This window comes from Platalea leucorodia (assembly GCF_965183815.1).
Source record: "Platalea leucorodia genome assembly, chromosome: 16".
Lineage (NCBI taxonomy): Eukaryota > Metazoa > Chordata > Aves > Pelecaniformes > Threskiornithidae > Platalea > Platalea leucorodia.
Genome location: NC_138838.1, coordinates 8,425,253 through 8,449,084, shown reverse-complemented (window position 1 = coordinate 8,449,084; position 23,832 = coordinate 8,425,253). Strand labels below are relative to the sequence as shown.

The window sequence follows — 23,832 nt, the reverse complement described above, 5'->3', positions numbered from 1 at the left end:
AAAAGAAGTCTGTGGTAATTTACATACACTCCTTTGCACTTTCACCTAAACTTCTTCCAGGCTACAAAAAAACAACCAACCAAACCGTGTTTTATCTACTTAACCCCTTTGGAGGCAAGAGAGCAGGCAACAGGGAAACACAGACTTTGCAAAAGATTTTCTTAGCCATACTGCTGCACTCTTAAAACACAAAGCCTGAGATGTCGTTTCCCTCCTCTATGCTCATCCCTTCACGTGAATTGCTGGTTTAATCTGCATTTCATCTAATGTAATCATTCATATTGTGTGGGCTGTGGTTGGACTCAAGACAGAGCAGCGCTGCACTGGAACAGGGCCTCCATTCCTGTGCTGTCAGCTCAAACTCCAGTTCAATGCGTTCAGACTGCAGCTCTCATGAACCTGAGTCACGACACCCGAGTGAGATGCTGAAGGCCTTTTCCAGTCAGGGCAACGTTACGGAGCGCAGCCCATTTGCAGTAGCAAGGCTGAACTACTGCAGTCATCGTACCACTAACTTCGCACAGTTACAGAGTAAATGTCACAGTTTCATAGTCATACCCATCCCAGGAAAACTAGGTTCAAAACACTTAGAAATATTTCAGGTTTTCGCTAACGAAAGATGATCAACTGAACTACCTTACAATCCAGTTTAAGAGCCTTCACCTTCTCTTTTAATTTATTGCACCAAATTGTTCATACTGTGCCTGGGTTAGAAGGACATCTGCGCACTTTTCCCAAGACGGAATGGTAATTTAAAAGCTGAACGGAGGAAGAAGGACACCAAGAACATTTTCTCTGGCAAGTCAGGATGTTGCCACTTGCACTGGTGTTGCTCCTGGCTCTCCTGTTCATGATAAATGTTAGTGTCAGGTCCTCATAACTGGGTACCAAATCAGACAAGCTGATACTCAGAAGACAAGAGCTGGGTCTGAGAACACTTACTATAGCTAAAGAAATTCCAAGGCATTTAATACCAGAACATTTACCTTTGACATCAGAACCCCTGTATACATGAGAGGAACAATTTATGCTGACATTTTCCACAGCAATGCTCTTTTCCACTACAAATGCATCATGTTCTTTCCATTCTTATGCATAAAGAACAATGACCTTAAAAGTAACATTTCAATTTACAGGAAATCTTAACTAGTATGATCATCATACCCAAAGGAATACAATGTTAAAATATTATTCTCCTGAACTTTGCAAAACACAGTAGGATACCGACATGAATAACAAACCTTTCACTGATTTAATACATACACACTGTGGTGAGGTATTTTTGCAAGTAAAGGTTAATTTGCTTCTCCCTGCACAAATAATATTGATAATTAATAGAGAGTCCATATTCATTCATTCAACCCAAATTTCCTGGAGATGAACAGCAGTACACAGAAGCAAAATGACCAGATTTTGATGATGTTCTTTGACCTGCATTTCTTGGACTAATGAGGAACTATCTAGTTAAGATGCAAACAAGCAGCCCATGTGAAAGGCACTTCAGCCTACCAATGGCCTTTGTAATTCCCTGTATTATGACAAACATTTCTAAATGCTGGCAAACATTTTCTAACTGCTAACTGAGGACTCGCACATTATGCATAGATCAAGATCACTGTTTTATTATCAATATTCAGTATAACATATACAGGCAACCTTTTTCTTTTTCTTTAGAACAGAAACCAGTTCTGTGGGAAACATGGGTAAATGAAACAAGGACACTGATGAGCCACAAAAGTACTCTCAGCCAAGATCCTGTAAACAAAGTATGTCAGCAGAAGAGAAATGGAAACGTTCATTTATTTTACTTCTTGAAATTCTGGACCCGATTCCACCGTTTTAGTGCACCTCTGGGGATAAACTCGGAAACCAGACAGGCTTGCTCTGTCACGTTTCTTCTCTGGAGAATTTTGAAAAAGATTCTATTTGCACCGTTGCAGGTTGAAAAAATCTGAATCAACAGTGACTCGCTCAGCTAGTTCCTGACTCCAAGACAAGTGAATCAAGAAGACACTGTAGCTTTTACCCAACTGTAGCAATTACCCCCAATGGATTTTACCATTCAAAAATATATTTATGATGCCTCATTAGCTTGGCATGATGAATAAACTCCATCAATCAACATTTATTTTACTGGATTTAACTGCTATTACCCTTGAGTTGAAAAGGAAATGAAGAAAAATGTAGGCCTGTAGGAGCTACTTGCCCAAGGGCTTTGTTATGGGTGAAGAAAAGAAAATGTCAAGAGGGTTTTTTTGTTTTGGGTAGGGGACAAGAATTATTCAGCTGCTTTAAATGTTCTTGTTAACAGACATACCTTACGGATAGGTAAGGAATAGTGTGGCCAGCAGGACCAGGGCAGTGATCGTCCCCCTGTACTCAGCACTGGTGAGGCTGCACCTTGAATCCTGTGCTCAGCGCTGGGCCCCTCACCCCACAAAGGCCATGGAGGGGCTGGAGCGTGGCCAGAGCAGGGCAGCGAGGCTGGGGCAGGGGCTGGAGCACAAGGCTGGGGAGGAGCGGCTGGGGGAGCTGGGGGGGCTCAGCCTGGAGAAGAGGAGGCTGAGGGGAGCCCTCATCGCTCTCTGCAACGGCCTGAAAGGAGGCTGTAGCGAGGTGGGGGTCGGTCTCTTCTCCCCAGTAACAAGCGATAGGACGAGAGGAAACAGCCTCAAGCTGCGCCAGGGGAGGTTTAGGTTGGATATTAGGAAAAACTTCTTCACCGAAAGGGCTGTCAGGCCCTGGCACAGGCTGCCCAGGGCAGTGGTTGAGTCCCCATCCCTGGAGGGATTTAAAAGACAGGTAGATGTGGTGCTTAGAGACATGGTTTAGTGGTGGACTTGGCAGTGCTAGGTTAATGGTTAGACTTGATGATCTTAAAGGTCTTTTCCAACCTAAACGATTCTGATATAAGGTGCTGCGGTCTTCACAGCAAGAATGTCAAAAGTTAATGGCAGCTGTATCAAGAGAGCTGGAAGTGATGAGCACCTACTCATTTGGCAAGGAATCAAGACGACATGAATTGGTGGCATTGGTCTGGTTCTTCACATGTGACTGTCACTACCACATAAATCACCGGCAGAACTGCCAGCAGCATGCAATTTTAGATGAGCACTGACTGGGGAAGGAGGAGCAGGAACAACAACCAGAAACTCAAAGAACCCCTGAGCTAACCCCTGGTACTGCAGTTGGCAGAAATTGTTCTGAGATTTAACACAGGACTTCAGTTTTAAGAGAGAAACAACAGTCTCTATCAGCCCTAAATGAAAATATATTTATTTACAGAGCCTGTGTATGCATGTGTCTGTGTGTGTATGCTTCTAAAGATAAAATAGCAAGCAGACAGATGTTGATTTATGGAGAGCTAGAATTAAATAGCCTACTTGCTGATTACACCATTTGGCACTAGCCTGTTTTGTCCTATTTGATGTTATTTTTTCATTGCTGAATGCTATAACATTGTCTCATCTCCAATGTATTTTAATACCACGTTCATACTGCCACAAAGGTACTAATTGACCAGAACATTTCAATAGTGTGTATATTAAGACTTCCATCATGCAAAAATAATCAAAAAAATTGCTAGTTTTGTCTGTGCTATCTATCTGTAGATACGTAGCCGTAATCCCAAAAGTCTTTATCTTCTGTCTTATCTCCAATACAATACTGAAATGGCTCACGTTACCAAATGAGAAAAAAAAAAAAAAATCTGGCCTTACGTTATGCGATATTAAAAGCACAGCATCATTTCATTAAATAGCTACATTTGCTTTGTTTGATATTGCAATCACAGATCTTACTCTTTGTGACAATACATACTCCAAGGTATTTGGCACTCTATCAACAATTCCAGACTTGGAAGGATTATAGATGCGCTGACAGTTAAACGGGGTTAGAGTTCTCTGCCAAAGATAGATAAGTAGCATGTACTCTTTGATAAGTCCTATCAGAGCCACACTCTGACAGGAATTCCTTTACAATGCTACTAAATCTTCTGCTATGAAACTCATTATGCACACTGCCATTTGCCCCACTAGAGGCTGAACTCCTTTGCCACCAATAAATATATTCTATTTCTTTCCCCAATTACATACGTACTGCTTTATATTCTAGATTCAAAATAACCGATCGGGCTTGATGGGGCTGGGAGGGGGAGAAGATGGAATGCTTTTGTAATAGCATACAGAGATCTAGCCAGAATGCTTAATCTGGTTAGCTGTAAGACGAAAATCTGTCTGGTGGCTTCGTGACAAAGGAATGAGGCTATGTAGTACAATGCAAACACCTTATTTTAAATGTTTACAAACAGTAATTTCCATCGTTTGCACAGAGTTACTCTGTTGAAAGAAGTTTCTGTAGAAACATTACAGCTGGGGGGGGGTGGGGTGGGATTAAATCTTAGATCTTCAGTCACGATGATTCTTCCACAGGCCATATTTTTACAATATAGGCACACATAGGCCACATGTAGCCATGTGTGCCACAGAGGCACCCACATGCAGAGCACAAGGATACATGCCAGTACCATTCACTAAAAGCAGATCTAAGTTGACTAAACTTTCTTCTTTTATAGGAATACCATGATGCTAGCTTCTGTAGAATTTGGTCATACTTTTACTCACTTAACTGGATGCTACATCATTACGAAATCCATTCTGAACTCTCTTCTCATCTTCGATATAATTTGGTAAAATAACAGAGCTCTAGCAGCAAAAGCATTCCTGTATGTGTAATGAAGATCTCAGATCAAACACCTCAACAGATTCATTTAAAATAAGTGTATTATAATTTCCTAGATTATTACCTGCCAAAGCTCAGTGGGTGGTCTCTGAAGGCCTACGCCGTCAGGAATCCCAGGTTCTTAGAATCCTGTCATATCTGTCTGCATCCACCCCCTCAATGTTTCCAGTTTCCCTTCTTCTGCTTCAGAAAGTAATTCCCTTGGTAGCTGTCACATTAAGATATTGGGACACAGTCCTCCTGCTGCACTTTTGGATTCTAACTGAACCTGACTGTCAAGTTCACTAACAGAAAGTGAGTACAACCTACTGCAGTGCCTTGAGATTAATTTGCCTTGAGCTAATGAAAGTCAATTTCTAATTTCAACCCTTAATTGTGATCAATAGGGCTTGAATGAAACTTATTCATACAACCAGAGAGAGAACTGATAGGAAGAATTCATATTCAATGTGGCTGTTTAGGATTATATACCATCCAGAGGTGTTTCTTCAAGTTTAGATATTTTTCAGAAAGAGGGAGACAACAGCTCAGAGTGTTATGACAGGAGCAAATTTGGCAAAGTTTAAGAGCACAGTAAAAACTGAAAATGGGTTTGGAGTCATCTGTAGTCAAACCAGCTTTTAACTACATATTATCACTATGTAGCTATTTTTAATATGAACAGGCATTCAATAAGGTGCCTCATATACTTTATTGAGAGGAGTCTCTTCCCCGCAGGTGTTAAGGCCTAACTCCTGACTGGGACATCCCTGTTGACTCTTCACTCCCTCTTTTATATTCCAGTAATATAAATCAACTTAGAGCATGTAAAGCTTATTTACATTCATATGGCATTCTCTGAACTATGATCTAGAGGAAAATTTTATCCTTTGTCAGAATTTTCCTGCATGCTTAATTCAGAACGAAACAAATCAGCACAAGAACTTATATACACACACTGAGATATCAATTAACTGATTTTATATTTTTAGTACGCTTACAAGCATGTTATTTTTAACTACAGAAACTAATTTGATCTTACTGGTGAGCATGGGCAAGCTTGTTTACTTTCTTGGGAATAGGTAAAAGCTGTCATAGACAGGATCTGTGACAGAGCTGTGTATTTGTGTGCTTTATTTTTTTATTGGCTTGGCCAATAGTTTACAGAGATAAAATAATCTGAAAGATATTTTCAAGCATGATATCAAGGGTAACACTTCCTAAAGTGCTTTGTCTATGTTGCCATTTTTCGGAAACTTTCCCGGTTTGTTGTTCCCACCAGTGTTATGATAAGGGTAGCAATTTTAGACACCTCACTAAAATTTCTTTATCATGTCACTTACCCTTGCACTAAGTGAGACTAGCAGCTTGTATTTTCTACTCATACTAACACTAGTAGTCTCTACTGTTTTCATGGATAGTACTGTAATGGTTTTATAAATACGCACAGAGAGCAACAGTAAAAGTTACAGAAAAATTAATCAGCCATGTACCTACCTACCAGTGCTGTTTTAAAAATATATTGCCTTATCATGCATATATTTTTCTCAGATTATTTTCATAACAAATGAATAATTAACTTTTGCAAGCAAATACAGAGAGCAGCAACATCCTCATACAATTAGCTGTATTCACACAACAGACGTGTAAACTATATTTGGATCCAGGAGGTGGAAAAAACAGATGAATCTGTGGAGCAAAAGAATACTTGTGAAATACTTTCTTTTACAGGATATCCAAGCATGTAGGCTGGAACGTGGAATTTGGGGAGTTACAAATATACTTAATACAGCTGCAAATTCCTTATTTTGATATTAAGTCTACATATCACTCCACACTTAAATTCTGCTAGCAGCAAGTACTAGATCTCTTACATACGAGAAAGAACACATCTAATAATTACCAATTCCTCTTACATATCAAAAGAACAAATCTACTAATTACCAATTCCATCCAAATTGATGTATTTTGGGGCTGGAATTAGTAGATTAGTTGCAGTCTGACCTTTGAAACTAAGTACATTGTCCTCCTCGCAATCTCTAACAAGCAGCAACCAAAGTTCATTAACACGAGTTTCTTGGGTAGCTTGCTACGTCAATGTACTTCTGTTTGTTATGAGACTTCTAGTCTATGATAAGTTCTTATTTCCCGTTTATAAAACAGTAAAATAACATGAGGAGGAACTGATAGAGAATGACAGATTTATCTTTTCAAACTGCTCCTAGAAGTATAAAAGCATCTATAGCTGGTTTGAACACAGAAACATCTGTTGAACAAAATGATTTGGATCATCTGTTTACCTCGCCAGACTTTCTTTGTCATGGAAGAAACATTCAACAGTAATAAAAGAGGATGGTGAAACCTAAGAAAGATTACAATTCTGTAAATCCATAGTAATAACATTAAAGCTGTTGTACTATATCTACTTTTGACAATTAGATTATTGAATAAATAAGTGAATATGGTTCAGAAAAAATGTGCAGTTTTCACCCAGGAATCAAATAGAAGATACAGTTTTTCACCTTGGAGAGGGAGAAGGGGCATTAGTCCTTTAGTTTTCATCGATTTCAGCTGTCCAGACTTTAAATGGAACTGATTAGGTTATTAGGTTCAATCAACATTTTACTCAGATGTTTAAACAGCCCATTAGGTATGAAGTTAGCAGGTAACTGACTAAAGAAGTGAGCATGCTAGCAATTCCTTTCAGTAGTGTTCTAACTGATCCGATGTTTCAGATGGTCTAATCACTCTCACTTTTTTTTTTTATTATCATTTGCATTTGACACTGTGTCTATTACATTTTCTCATTCTGTCCCTTTATTCTTAAAGGGTTAATTGGTGACTTCTATGTATGCTGGAAAACAACCCCACTTGGATTTCCTCTGTTACAGATTCTATCACCTGTCTGCCTGAAGAACTATTTTTCAGGGTTTGAGTGATGAGAAGTACTTAGACTTGGAGGAATTCTTGAAGCTTCAAAGTACCCATCAATGTCAATGTAAACATTTAAAGGAAATAATTTGGATACCACAGGTAAAAAAAAAAAATAAATCTCTCAAGAGCAGTCTAGAAGACCCCATACGTTTACTCACAAGAAAAATCTGAAAGGCAAATGATTAAGTATTTATAGTGTAACTACCACTGGTGAAATTTCAACAGTCGTTTTTACAGCTAGACATTTAATCTTTTGAAAGACACCGCAAGTTTTCATTACATCCTATTTATGTGAAAAAGGTCCACATTTCACCTGACAGGCTAATAGCCCAGAAACATCCCAGAAGGTACAACGGCACAGGCTCGGTCCCTGACTGCAGTGCATCACGCCTAACCTTTCCTTACAGGTTAAAAAAAAAAAAAAAAAATCTGTACAGTGGATGAAATTGTGGCCCAAAGGAAGCACTGGAGAATTATGGTTTTGAAGGGCAAAGTTTCATCCCTTGATGCCAACTTGTGCAATTTCATGGCAAGTTTTGTAGTATTTTGTGTTTTACTTCAAGCTTCAGCTATTTGAAACAAGCAAGTACTTTCCAATTTCAGATTATTCTTTTTTAAAGAAAGCTTCCAAGCTTCTTGATTGCAAAGTAAAAGTTTAAAATGTTTCTAAGTACCTTTTTCAGAAGCAAAACCAACACCAGGGTTTTTTCTCAATTATTTTAGATTTAGGTCAGTTTTATTGTTTTGAGCTGAATTGCGATACAATGATTACTTGTTCTGGCAGCGTTATCTACTTTACCTTTTCTTTTGCATATTCTTCCCTCGTTATTGTAGTGGCACAAGAAAAGCACATGTCAAACACAACTACCAACTCTGAACTTTTATTTGTAGCAGCAGCACAATATGATTGTCTTTTATTTTATAACTACAGAAAGACATGAAAACTTTTTGATGGGGTGGGCAAAGGGTGGGGAGAAAAGATTAAGAAGGACAAGGATTTTCTTAAGTGGAGAGGAATTTTTTTTATGTTTACTTTAAAATCAAGACTGACTTGTCTTTTTTTTTTTTTTTTTACTATAAATTTCTTCCAACCTCCTGTGCTGTTTTATGTATTTATCCTTCCTTATACATAGAACAGAAAAGTAAAACAAATCATCTTCCTCAACAAGAAGGATAAATATACAGTAAATTAATTAACACAGTTCTGAAACATAAGAGTTTAGGAGACTACAGGATGTGTTAGTTTATTCTTGGATTTAAAAGTAGCAATTTTTTGAGGGTCATATCCTGTGCCTTTTTATTTAGCCCAAACTTCCTTCGACATAACTTGGAAGCTCTTGACATGCAGAAAATGCAAATTAACCTCCATACCCATTGTCTAGCTTGGCATTTTCCTGAAACTTTCCATGTTTACTGTTGCTACCAGTATTACTACAAGGGTAGCTATTTTAGACTTCTCACTGTAATCATTTTTATCCTGTCACTTAACCTTGCTCTAAGTGAGACTAGCAACTCCTATTCCCTACTGCTCCAGTGGATAACATTGTTTTGTCACCAAAAATGAACAACTACACAAAGTAAAAACAAGTTCCTGTAGTATGTATTTCAAGAATCTGGACAGACACTTTAGCTAGATACAATTCTATGGTACTGCTTCTAGTAAAATATCTCACTGATTTACTCTGTTCAGTTTTCTTGACTGTCTTCACAAGATCGATTTTGCAGCAATCTTTTTTTCTAGCAAACTCTCTGAATCCTTATTCTACTATAAGTACTAACACAACTCTCGGATGCCTATCAATGCAAAATCCCACAAGATCCCCTTATAGAATACACCACAAGGCTTCTAGAATAACATGAAGATATCATGTTTTTAATTTGTTGCAGTAGTGAGCATATTGGAAAATGAGGAAAACATTCTGCTGGCACATAGTATTTAAAAAACTATATGATCTTATGCTATTATTTGCTTGTTAATTTTATCAAACCCAATTTATTTTTTCCCAGCCTACAGAAATTTGGGGTTTTACTCCCACACAGAAGCAGCCCTTTGAAAAAATGTTTTTTCCTGATTTAACACTTCTGAATGTTTTCTTTTCTATCTGCTAGATGGCCACAGGCAAAATAGAACAGTGTCATCCCTTCTTCACCACTAAAAGGAGACAGCTGAATTGTTTTATCAGTCTTTCAAAAAAACCTTTGCGTGAAGCCTAAAACAGCTCCCTGAAAAGCTGGGGAGACTGGTAACAAGATACTAATAGCAAACCCACATGAAAGCAAGAGCATAAGAAAGTACCCGATCTTTCTCTAACTTAAAGTAACAGCATAGCCCCTAATATCTTGCAGTGATGTCAAAGTAAGTATAAATACAGCAGTGCATAACCAACTTTTGGTTTAAGAAGTTTGCCACAATAAAACAGGGGTTATAAAAAACTTTGATGAGTTTCTTTATTTTGCAGACCCATTTCACAGACTGACAATGATTCTCTAAGAAATGAATGGGAGGAACATGGGTCGGTCACTCAGGTTGTGATATTTATTATTCTTTCTTCCTCTTTCTGTTTTATTATTTCATGCTACCTGATCAGCTGTTTTTCATATCTTTACAAATATAAAGCAGACTTCCTCAAAGTGCTTTCCTTTTTCTTTCTGTACTTCCTCAACAGATGTTTTTTGTTATCTCTATTTCAGATGGCAATATTCTCACAATTAAAAATAAAAAATAAACCCCACACACAAGGTCTTACTTCCAGATTTAATATTTTTCTCCACTCCATAATAAAGAGGATGAGACTGCAAGATAGCGTGAAACTCCCTTCTTATTCCAAATTTCTGTTTGGCTAGATAATTTTTGTTCGTAAAGGGACTGATCGAAATTCGGTGTTTAAGAGAGCTTAGACAGACAGACAAGTAAATATATATATGCACAAACATACGTGTCTTACTACAACATTTCCTGGGCTGTTACAACCTCTGTCTTTATTCCTGTTAAGATGCACAGACATAGCATGGAAACAGAAATTGCATTACTTACTCAGTTTTCAGAGGACAATAAATTAAACGGACTAGCTTTCAATATCTTAATGCAAAACTAGCTTTTTATTAAGTAAATTATATATTTTGTAATTGTTTTTTAAAATCTAATCTAGAATTACATTAATAGAAATAGAAGAACACCTTTTACAAAAAAATTTAATCAAAATATTTAGAGTTCATTCCTTTCTGCATTAAATTTTCAACTAGTTACGAAGAATTTAAGAAGTGTTTTTCAGATTTATTGTATTCTACTATATACGCTGATTCTAGATAATTTAAAATGCCTGTTCTTACTCCCTGCTGACAAACCTTTCTTCTCACATCTCCCAAGACATAGGGAGAGCTTGTAAGATTTCTTTTTGGGAAAATATTTTAGGATATTTAGTAATTTTGTAGGAGAAACTATTTTTTCATTAATCCCCAGAGCTAGATTTAGAACTTTGTGGCTTGTCTTATGTTTTGAAAAATGACTGTATTGTATGTCATAAACGGCATCAGCACTTATAAAAACAAAGTGAATGTGAATTGCACCAGCTCAGTTTTGTGAGGTGCTAAACCAAAAGTATCTTATATCCAAAAATGTTTTTCTAAAATTAGTACACAATGTAATTAGCAAGATTTTAAGTATTCTATATGATCATTTGGGTCATTCATAATCAGTCAAACTGAAAAAGGTTAACACCAATGAGGAAAGTTTAAACCACTTAAAATTCATTCTCAAATGAACAATGCACTGGGGAAGAGGATCAGATTACTTAATATAGGCTTGGTTCTCCTCTCCAACCAAGTAGCCTGGGCATACATCCACAGCCAGACTCTCTTGGAAACTGCATCTTCTTTTCTCCCCTTATTTCAATGGGAATTGCACAAGTGTTACGCAGTGAGAACTCTAAGCCTCTGTTTATATGGAAGACAGTTCTTTTCATGGATTTTACACAGTTCGTACCACTGAGGTAAAAGGTTAAAGGCGAGAGAAAAGAGCTCACACTTCTTTTTTTTTTTTAAATTTTTAAATGATGTGCAGTATTTGGTCAGGGGGGAGTTCTTTCTCTCTTCTGATCTATCAGATATCAGAAATGAATAAAATATCTCACTTTCTCTTTAGATTTCTAAGACGTGAATATAGCTGAAATGTCATCCTTTTGGGGCACATCAGAACTACTGTTAGTTACTACTATTTGCCATCACAGAGGAATCATACGTACAAGCACCACTTTGAAATCACTTCCACATGTCAAAATTTTAAAATATTCAGTAAAAATCCAAGATCTCTCTTAACCATTAAAACAGATGTTTATTTGAACTTAACACAGACTAACCTTAGTAGTTCAGCACAGTATTTGTATCAATGCTCATTTCTATTGGGGGCACTTTCACCAACAATTCACATTTGAATATTAAGGTTAGGACCGATTCATTTTCTTCTAAAATCTGACATAACATTTTTGGAGTGCCAAGAAAAGGAGAGATTAAATTAATTTTATAACAGATACATCCCTTTTCTCTGTGGAGTACACTCCAGTGAGAAAGCAGAACTAAGAACAACCCAATGCACCCATGTTCGGCAAGCAGAAAGCATATCTGTTCCCCTAACAATAGCGTTCCTCCTAATCTCCAGAAATATTGAGCTTCTGACTTCTCGCTACCTAACACATAGGTTTCTACACGGTTTTTCAGAAGAAAGTGGTAATAAGACAGCTGAGAGCATAAACTCTTTTAAGATAGGAACCTTTATATATAAATATATGCATTCAATCATATTTGCTTCAAACACAATGATTAGATGACTTAAACAGAATGACACTACTTATAAGAAAAGCTGATAAAAGCTTTAGTTTAAAATAGGTATCATGGTGCATATGTAAGTGTGTACGATTAGTTTATATTAGCTTAGTAGTTTAAATTCCTACTGTTTATGCAGGTAGGAATTTTAGATAGTTTACCACTGTCCTCAACTGGGCCCATAGGTTCCAATAGGAACGGAATGTTTCCCTTGATTTGCAGGTGATCTGTTATAAACTAATAAACCAAATACCTTATTAAAATAAAAATTGTATTATGAGCTTTATCAAAACTATCATATAATCTAAAAAAATAATCAAGCAATGTCTAATTGAGCAAAAGCTCACTGCATGTTAAGCAAATTTTAGTTACCTAGTATTTTCTCTGTTGAGAAACAGAAAACACAACTATTTGCTGAATTCTCAACTAGAGCATGGGGGTTTTAGCCTTCTGTAACTTCGAGTTAGGACTGAAAGTAAAAGAATCATTCTAGAAGCTAATTAATATAACATGTAGAGTACAGTGTTCGTAACACTAATGAGGAATAACTTACCACATTCATTTCAGATTTTTGAACCTCAGTAAGAAGGTCATAGCCTGAGGTGAAAGGAACAGCCCTCGAGACAGTGCCAAGAAGTTGAAATGCCAAGGCCTATTTTTATACACTGCTTCTATTTTTAGTTACATCATAATGGAAGTACAGAGCCTATAAAAAAATCATATTCTCAAATGAGAGAAAGTACTCACATTCTTTATTGTAAATGACGAGCAAAAGAAACTAAACTTGAAAAATTGTTAGGTACAATTTAACAGACTTTACTGGATCATAAAAGGCCAGCAAAAATAGCTTCAAAATCACATCCTCTGAGCAAATTAACTTTAAGGAGCTACCCACAATTTTACCCAATTAATCAAATATTCCTTTTATTGTATTACAGCTACAAGAAAGCGCAAATGTTTCCTAATTCAGACTTGCCTGCATACAAGCACATTTTCCCATGATCAAAGTTTAGCAGTCAACTTTGTAATCCTGCTCTACCAACAAAAAATATCAAACTTTTCAACCGATTGCGTGCAGAGCTCAGAACTTGTGAGCAGTAGTACAGCTTAAAACGTTAGTTCAGTTACTAAATCATTAGTTGCCTTTAGCTGTTTTCCATCCAATATAAACATAAACTGAGGTAATCTAGTTAACTGCAATCTAGTTAACTCATTTAACTTCTGTATTAATTACTGAAGTACCCAAGGGCAGCTATTTCCCATGCAGTTCTAATTTATGACTCTGGTGATTACTTCTTTATAAAATGTCTTATTAAAGGTGGGTAATGTTGTTTCTTCCTAATGGAAGTACAAAGACACAGCAGAAATACCCTGTATCTGTTGGAGGGACAACACAGCGGTGCATAAGCAATCCGGGAGGTTCCTGGAATGCGTTGATGATAAATTCCTTCTCCAAGTGGTAGAGGAGCCAATGAGGAGAGGTGCTATGCTGGACCTTGTCCTCACCAACAAGGAGGGGCTGGTGGGCAATGTGAAGCTCAAGGGCAGCCTTGGCTGCAGCAACCATGAAATGGTGGAGTTCAAGATCTTTAGGGCACCAAGGAGGGCACACAGCAAGCTCAGTGTCCTGGACTTCAGGAGAGCAGACTTTGGCCTCTTCAGGGATCTGCTTGGTAGAGTACCATGGGAGAAAGCCCTGGAGGGACAAGGGGCCCAAGAAAGCTGGTTAATATTCAAGGATCACCTCCTCCAAGCTCAGGAGCAATGCATCCCAACAAAGAGGAAGCCAGGCAAAAACGCCAGAAGGCCTGCATGGATGAACAAGGAGCTCCTGGGCAAACCCAAACACAGAAAGGAAGCCTACAGAGGGTGGAAGCAAGGACAAGTAACCTGGGAGGAATACAGAGAAATTGTCCAAGCAGCCAGGGATCAGGTTAGGAAAGCTGAAACCCTGATAGAATTAAATCTGGCTGGGGACATCAAGGGCAACAAGAAAAGCTTCTATAGGTACACTGGTAATAAAAGGAAGACTAGGAAAAATGTGGGCCCTCTCCAGAAAGAAATGGGAGACCTGGTTACCGGGGATATGGAGAAGGCTGAGGTACTCAGTGACTTTTTTGCCTCAGTCTTCACTGGCAAGTGCTCAAACTACACTGCCCAAGTCACAGAAGGCAAAGGCAGGGACCGGGAGAGTGAAGAACTGCCCACTGTAGGAGAAGATCAGGTTCGAGACCATCTAAGGAACATGGACAGTGGGATTGAGTGCACCCTCAGCAAGTTTGCCGACGACACCAAGCCGTGTGGTGCGGTTGATGTGCTGGAGGGAAGGGATGCCATCCAGAGGGACCTTGACAGGCTGGAGAGGTGGGCCCGTGTGAACCTCATGAAGTTCAACAAGGCCCAGTGCAAGGTCTGCACATGGGTCAACACAGTCCCAAGCACAAATACAGGCTGGGCAGAGAATGGATTGAGAGCAGCCCTGAAGAGAAGGACCTAGGGGTGTTGGCTGATGAGAAGCTCAACATCACCTGGCAATGTGCGCTTGCAGCCCAGAAAGCCAACCATATCCTGGACTGCATCAAAAGAAGTGTGACTAGCGGGTCAAGGGAGGTGATTCTTCCCCTCTGCTCCGCTCTCGTGAGACCCCACCTGGAGCACTGCGTTCTGCTCTGGGGTCCCCAACACTGGAAGGACATGGACCTGTTGGAGTGAGTCCAGAGGAGGGCCGCAAAGATGATCAGGGGGCTGGAGCACCTCTCCTACGAGGACAGGCTGAGGGAGTTGGGGTTGTTCAGCCTGGAGAAGAGAAGGCTGCGGGGAGACCTTATAGCAGCCTTCCAGTACCTGAAGGGGGCCTACAAGAAAGCTGGAGAGGGACTTTTTACAAGGGTGTGTAGTGATAGGACAAGGGGTAATGGCTTCAAACTGAGAGAGCATAGAATTAGATTAGCTCTAAGGAAGAAATTCTTCACTCTGAGGGTGGTGAGGCACTGGGACAGGTTGCCCAGAGAAGCAGTGGATGCCCCCGCCCTGGAAGTGTTCAAGGCCAGGGTGGATGGGGCTTTGAGCAACCTGGTCTGGTGGAAGGTGTCCCTGCCCGTGGCAGGGGGGTTGGAACCAGATGATTTTTAAGGTCCCTTCCATCCCAAACCATTTTATGATTCTGTGAAATGTTTCTGTAAAACAAGTCCACAATCTGCATTCATTTTATCTAATCCCTAATATGCTATAACAACAAAAATCTAGAATATTTGTTTAGTGGTTGATTTCAGCTAAACCAAAGATGAGGACATACACTATAATATGTAGCCAATGACCATTTACAGTTTAGTAGCATGTCATAGGTTACTAACACATCATGGACACATATTGTCCAGGACATATTTATTTTTATAACCATTTGTATTACATAATCATGATTGCTTTGCATAAGACAGTCTTGCAGCATGGTTCAAGGAACATCTAATGTTTTAAAGCACTAACTCCATTTCATCTTATTTTTCACATCTTTCCTAGTCAGTTACAACACTTCCTAGGAGAAAACAAACCAAAAAACAGTATGCACCAAACAACATGAAGAAAGAAAATGGTGCAGAACAGCCAGAGATTATTTCAGAGTGACATCAAATATAGGAATAAATAGTACTCTCATTATCTGTGTACTACATGCCCTGTTGCTTTTGCTTTTAATGTGATCATGTAGGCAATTTAGCAAGACAACAAAAAATGAATGAGAGCATACACCAGTGACAGAGCAGTCAAGGCACTGAAACTGCTACTATCATACTGTAAAGCAAACTAAAAGCTTAACCTTAACACCAATAAAAATATTTTTTAAATCTTCTGTGGAAAGAACCACAACTAAGTAGACTATCTTTTCTTCAAAGTACAGGTGGAGAAATACTCTGCCATTGTTGAAGGTAATTACAATGAGGAATTTTCAGGATAAAAATATTCTATGCAGAGTGTTTTGCGCAAAAAAGAATTATTAAAGAAACTTTCTAAAGGAATGAAGCCTAACATGCTCATCACATCCAAAAGACAGAGTCAAAAGTAGTTTCACAAGATGGCAAATAAATTTTAGTTACTCAAAGGTTTTTGACTATCTTATAAATGAAACGTAACATATCACAAGTAAAATTTATTATACAGATTCATATACTCATTCTTTCTTGATAACTCAGTCTAGTTTCAACAGTGGTTATATAAGGTCCAAAACCAGAATGTTTTGGCACCGATCTAATTCTTGAATCAATTCCTATGCAAAAGCAAACAGCTTCACTAGGAGTAGTAGAATCTATGCAAATTGCTCTTGGGTCAAAAAAATCTTGGTGTGAAAAGCTCCTGACAAAATTAATTCCCTTTAATTTGTTGTACTACTAGCAACACTCATTGAAATAAAAGCACTAGAATGAATATATTCCCATAATCTGTTCACTAAGAATGATTTTTTTTAATGCTATAATAAAGCAACTTCCAAGCATAGTCACCATTGCACTTCAAAAAGTCAGCATCCTTTTAATCATAAATTAGTAAGTTTTGAAATGTCACCATGTATGTTAACCATTACAAAATGTAAATCTGCAATTTAAATAGCCCATTTTAGCTGATACTCTATTTTTAAAAGGAGTATCAAAATATTTTATTTGATTCAGTATTTTTAAAAGCGTGGGAGCATAAACTGAAGATGCCTTAAAAGCAACTTAAAGAATCTCTCACTATGTAAACCATTAGTTGTGTTTCTAAAGTGATTATCATTAAATACCACCTATCTGTAGATTATGATCTCCAGTCTAAAATGTATGAAATGTGCCCATCTCTGTATGCTATGACATCACCATCATCCACTATATGGCTTGAATTTCATAGTAGCTTCTTTTAAGAGTAATAAGGCATTAATAACAATACTGAAGTTCTCTCAACTTTCTGCATACACTTCCATCAGATGATTTCGAATTTCTCTACAGAGAAGCACCAGGATTTCTAGGACCAACACCCCTTGGGTCTGAGGACGTCAGCATCAGCAGCCATACCCACACAGCTCTGTACCTTAGCGGGAGAACTTCGTGCTCACTGCTGAGTCTCTGGGACTCCAGGCCACTGCTGCTCGCGCTGTAGAACATGGCCGGCAGCAGCCAGCTCAACAACTACCCCTGGGAAGAGATTCCTAATCTTGGAGGGGGCTCTAGTGAGACATTAACACGGCCACAACCTGCCTTGCCTCCTTTCCCCTCCCTCAGGCCGTAACACCATCATGCCGTTATCCAGAAACAAGCTAAGGTGCTGAACCAAATCATCAACAGAGCTGGGGGTGGGAAATTTAATGGTGTCCATCAAACCTCCTCATTAACCATTAGAAAATTCCCAAACCAGGTAAAACCAATATCTACTCCAGTCATTTATTGCGAGCACAGGCCAACATTATCAACATTTCCATTGTAAAACCTCACAAAAGAAGATGAAACAAGTACCATCTTAAAAAGGATGGTATTTCTTTTTCGTTGGTCCTTGTGATTAATATTAGAGATGGCAAGTAGTAAATTATATTTCCTAAAAGGGCTTTTATATTGTAATCAATAGAATACGTGATAAAAGACAAATTATAAAAGAGTAAAACATCACAGCCTATTTAATATGATGTTAAAAAAGCCAATCTAGCGTAATACATGAATTTCAATTTACAGATAGTGACAACAATGCCAGCTCTCATACGATAGGGGTTAAGAAAGCAAGTTAAAAACATGTACATCTGCTTTTTAAAGGGAGAGGATACAGTCTCTTCACTCATCAGCAATGGCGACAACAGATGGAACATTGTTTTCAAGTTAAGAGCTTACTTCATAAAAAAAGATTTTTGCTCATGTAAAATTACCATGAAAAGTTCTTCCTCTTTAGCTTAAAATTGCAACTTGAGGGGCAAGAACTCCACTCTTATTTACTGTCCACATTTTACATAATTCCAGTGTTAAAAGGTTGAGTCTGCATTGCCTTTCTTGATTTTTTCATAGCAAGAGTGTGGGGAATACTTAAACCTAAATAAAAATATTTTCTCTCTTTAAAATAAAGAAAGGATTAATTTAAAAAAATATCTTACTTCAAGTATTGCATTTTTTAATCCTAAACTTGGGATCTATGATATTCTGTGAATGTTGTATAGTATTCTGCAAAGAAATCTAAAAGGGCAATGCTTACAAGTTTTTCTTTTCACATTCCAAGTCAAAGCAAGATTTCTGCAGTCCTCAAAATATTCATTTTGTCATCACTGCCTTAGTTAAGCACTTAAGATGACATAACATTAAATTTTTGTGTTGGGTTTTTTGTTTTTTTTTTACTTTCAATCTTTTGCAAATCTCAGCACTGGAGAAATAGGCCTACTTTCTAAGCTTGCTAAAGATGTTTCTAAATAAATATTTGAAAGCAAAATATTGCACCACCAAAATCACTGAAATTAAACCTGACCCTACAAATGACACTGATTATATCTATTCCCAGCAAAGCCCAGGAAAAAAAGGGGGGGGGGCGGGGAGCAAGACACATACAATATACACCTAAATTTTTCAAATTCTTTCATTTGTACAGGAAAAAAATGTAACAGCAAGATAAATTTGTTCTTCCCAGTGGCACAACTTCTAATGGTGCACTATTTAACTCAGTCTGGCCCTCTCCTCTCTTAGCAACCACATCTTTGTTGATTAGTTTTTCAGATGTCTTGCAACGAACAGCTTTTAAAATACATTAGATTTAACAAAAGTATCAGTAGGAAGAGGAAAAGAACAGAGCATGATATATAACTTTGTTACATCAAGTCAGTAACTTCTTTCTTTAAAAACAAGTCAGAAATGAGGCCAAGTCCTGAATCAGTGGAAGCAAGCAATGAGGTCTCATATTTAATAGATGTAAGATTAAGTCCTTAGTATGTTTGTTTCTACAGAGAAACTATTTAAATTATATAGCTTTCTCTTGAATAAGATGTTGGAGAAGATAATCACAAAATGAACTTTCAAGCTATCATCCAATGTTCCAATGCAATTGCTCAAAAGTTACTCTTTTTTTATTATTTTCGTCATCTAACGTACCTCCTATCGATCAGTTTCATTCTGTTGAGGATCACTAAGAAAGCACACAGTACACATTCTGTGGCATTTAGACAGATATAAAGATTACATTAATCTAATTTTCCAAGCATAAGCTGTCTCTAGAAAGAAACCAGGAAATGGAAATCTCAGAGGGGAATATGAGTCTTTTGGAAAATAGAAGGAAAATCTCCTAAATAGGAACTCTTTGATACTGATCTACACAGTAGCAGAAAACTATTATATTTTTTCATGATTGGCAATATGTTCTCATTTCTGAGATGGTCTTACTTCCCTCAAAAAGAACTAAAGCAACGCGCTTAAAATAGCTGAAAAACAGCTGTTGGTTTTTTCGCAGTAATGCGTTTTATCCTCATGCTACATATAATGCAAACCAGTCATTTCACTAATATATAGTTAGAGTTACACAAAACATGCCTTCACAATATAGTCTTTCTTGCTAATGACATACCAATAAAATATCCCCCTTCACATGAGGTTTTTTTTTTAACACTATCATAACCACTTGGCACAAGAGTAGCTTTACTCATATTCATGAAGTTTCCTATCTCTGGAATCATCTGACTAGTTGAACCCTTAGCTGTAAAGGGGGAAGACATTCTACTTTTGCCTGTTTTATAATCTTGTGACTGTTTTAAGCTTCTCTGGTGACTGGAGAGTGTACTAAAAATACAATACTTTACCTGAAGAACAGTTTTGCGTACTTGCACTTACCTCAGATTCCACCATTACTCAAGAAAAAGCTATTTCAGTTTAGCTCTCTGTATTAAAAGTTACTAGATTTGGTGTATAATATTTTAAAATATTTGAAAGATTTACATTTTGCAGTTATCTTAGCTAGACAGATATAAATCAATGTCTATAATCTTCAGGTAAAAGATATTCATTTACTATTTGAAAATGCATTTTCTATACACTGACAAAATATTTAAGCCTTTGGAAAACAATTTTCTTACAACATGATCCCCTGCTCCCTTAATTTTGAGGCAGATATTGCTTTTTGCCTCATAACGTAGGTGCCTATAGAAGGAAGTCTGCATTCATTTCACCATAAACAAAGCCAAGGAGATGCTTCATTCAGTAACCATCAAAAAATTTATACAAAGGCTGGGGAAAAAAAAACAAAACCAAACACAACCTGGCAAGAGCTATCCCTATATAAAGAATCCCCTCAAAATGTCTTTTCTTTTTTTTTCTTAATAATTTCATCCATGAATATGGGCCTCAGAAACTGAGGAATCTAAGTCTGCCTGTCCTGGGGTATGGGGACATGCAGAGAGAGAGGGGGCGGGGGGGGAAATTGAAGTTCAAAATCATTTCATACATATACTTTATATAATACTTTAATCTTCTCTATGTCTAAAACTTTATTTAAACTATTCTGACTTTTGATTTCACAAGTCTATTTAAAAAAAAAAACCAAAACGTGTTCCAAATACATAGAAGGGACTTGCCTCTCTCCTCTCTAGCACGTCCTATGAACGTGCTGCTGTATTCCAGAGAAAGACTTTCCAAAGGTGGCAGGGTGAGCATGTGTGAATAGGAGAGCTTTGTCCTCTGCAGCTATCATTGTGTTGTCCACAAACGCAGAGGGCAGATGAGAATTGAATAGAAACAGACCATGCAGTTGTAAAACCTGGTTCTTTATTTATTTATTTTTGCGACTGAGTAACACCTCTCATGACAATTACCAGCTCAATGGCAGAAAGCTCCCCGGTGTGCTGTGCATATTTTCACAGGTTCATTTGTCTCCTCCTGTGGCATCAGTTTAAAAACGTTCCTAAAGAAACACCACTAACAACCATTTCTATTTCGAGCCTTCAAAGCCAAAGCTGAGCACAATACAAGGCACTGGTAACCGATCTTTAGGTTTCAGTCCATAGACTTTTCACACTGGGAATAGATCCCATCTGTTTCCTCTTTATGCAGCAGCCTTTAGAAAGCACAGATCTGGAAACTGCCTCCGTACAGAACAGAGTATAGCTGGCTTTCCCCAGCTGACGGTAGAAAGAGCCCCATGATTATGCATAGCTTTCTCCTAAGGCTTTCTACTCCTCTTTTCTCCCTGGTCTGTAAATACATGGTGTGGTTTTCTCGAAGTGGGGTTTTTTTTTGGAGGGGGGAAGGGGTGGACTGCCTCTTTTTCGTTCCCCCTTGTTCTCCCCCCTTCCTTCTTTCTTGGCAGAGGTTTCCCCATTTACGAACCCTCATGCAGGGAACATTTCAATTTCAAGCCTCAGTACAATCAACCACAGGCAAACCCCCCTCTTGCTTTGGCACCAGAGCGTGAGACATTTCCCCCACCGCTCTCCCTCCCCAAGCAAGCTGCTCTCCAGATGGATGCTCGTGGCTCTCCCTTGTCTATTCCCTTCGCCTCTTCGCTCCCTGTCCCGGGGAGAGGGAAGGAGGGAGGCAGAGAGCAGAGGCATGTTTTGGGCAGGGGGGAACAGGACAGAGCAGGACGCTTTGATCCCCAGCAGCTCAGCACCACCAAAGTCCTTAACTCCTTACCTGAGGGACCTTCCCCACCCCAAGCACCCTGCCCTGGCCTCCCCCAGCAGGACGGCCTCCCTCAGCCCCGCACCCTGCCCGCGCCCCCCAGCCCCACGCCCTGCCCACACACGGAGCGAGGGTTCCCCTCAGCCCCACACTGGCGACTCCCCACACACAGAGGGGACCCCCTCAGCCCCACACCCTGCCCCCGCCTCCTCCCACACGGGGGGGTCCCCTCAGCCCCACACGGGGGGTCCCCTCGGCCTCCCCTCCCCTCAGCGCGGCGGGAGGCTCCCCTCAGCCCGGCACTCACTACTTGTAGAGCTGCTGCAGGCAGAGGTCCAGGCACTCGCCCTCCACCTCCTCCTCCGTGATGTACTCCGAGAGCGGCCGGGGCAGCGGGGGCAGCGGCGGGGGAGGCGGCGGCGGGGCGGGCGGCTGAGGGTCGCCGGCGTCGCCCTCGCCCTCGCCCTCCTCCGCCTCGGCGGCCGTTCCCGCTTCTCCCTCTGCCCCGGGGTCCTCGTCAGCGGCGGCCGCGGCGTCGGCAGCGGGGGGGGGAGCCGGCGCCGGCTCTGCCCCGAAGGGCCCGCGGAACTCGCCCAAAAACAGCTCGAGGAAGCGGCGGTAGCTCTTCTCCTCCGCGCTGCCGCCGCCGCTGCCGCTGCCCGAGCCGCCCGCGGCCATTGCTTCGCATTCCCGGCCGCCCGCCGGCGGATCAGCACTGCGCCCGCAGAGAGCTCCCTGCCCACCGCCGCCGGCAGCCGCCGCCTCCCGCCCGCCCGCCTGCGCGCGCGCTCCCGAGCCGGGCCCGCGGGGGCGCGCACGCCGCGGGAGGAGGGGGCTGGGGGGGGCGCGCCTCAGCGGCGGGAGCGCGGGCGGCCCTGAGGGGGCGGAGGGTCCGGGCCGCGGCCGGAGGGGGCGGCTCGGCCCGCGGCGGGAAGGGAAGGGAAGGGGGGCGAGCGGGCGGAGAGCGGACGGGGGGAGGCAGGTGGAGGGCAGGCGCGCTGACAGCCGCGCTGACAACCGCGCCGATGTGATGAGTCATGCGAAGGCAGCCAGACGCGTAGGTTCCTCACAGGAACCCGAAGGAAACCTGAGAGCGCGTTCCCTATTACCTAATCCCTGCCTCAGGATTTCCCTGCGCTCATCGTTTCCGGCGCCGGTGTCGCCTCCGCGGGCTCCCGCTGGTTGCCAGGTCGGGGACGGCGGGTAAGCGGGGCCGGGGCTGGGGGCGGCTCGGCCCGGCCTCGCCTCCTGGTGTGGGGCCACCGCTGCCCCGCGGAGCCGGCAGCCCCGGGCTGGCTGCCAGGCGGGAGTCTCTGAAGAGCGGTTTTGAAATCAGAGTGGGTTAGCGTGAGGGAAACCGGCAATTAAACATACGGTATTTCAGAAAAAAATGTCCTTTTCGGAAAGTCTGTGGTGCAGCCTGCGCGGCCGAGGGTGACCCGGCGCGGCCGTCGTGTGGGGCCCGGGCCGAGCTGCCCGCCCCTGCCGCGGCGGTGGGGCCGTGGGCCCCCGGCTCCTCAGCCCTTGCCCTTCCCGGGACTCCCCGCATTCCCGGGAATGGAAATTGGCTTTGGGGTCTGCCCATTTCCAACACTTAGCAACAAAACTTCTGACGCTACTTTACATTCAAGATCGGCATACGAATAGCCATATGGGTTCATAAATGCTACATGACATGGTATCTGCACGTTCCATGGTCTGGCAAAGGGGCGTTCATAAGTACCTGGAGATGTTAAACACCAAATGAAACTTAAAAGTTACAGCCAGT

General features: G+C 40.6%; 1 protein-coding gene across 1 annotated transcript in view; it reads right to left on the bottom strand.

The window, feature by feature from the left end:
* PPM1E (protein phosphatase, Mg2+/Mn2+ dependent 1E) overlaps nucleotides 1-22,825 on the bottom strand; it is a 71,183-nt gene extending 48,358 nt beyond the window's left edge. The window contains exon 1 of the mRNA XM_082328459.1: nucleotides 22,372-22,825. Within this exon, the coding sequence (XP_082184585.1) occupies nucleotides 22,372-22,742 (371 nt within the window). The 5' untranslated portion in view covers nucleotides 22,743-22,825. The remainder of the gene's footprint in view (nucleotides 1-22,371) is intronic.
* Nucleotides 22,826-23,832: the final 1,007 nt, after the last annotated feature.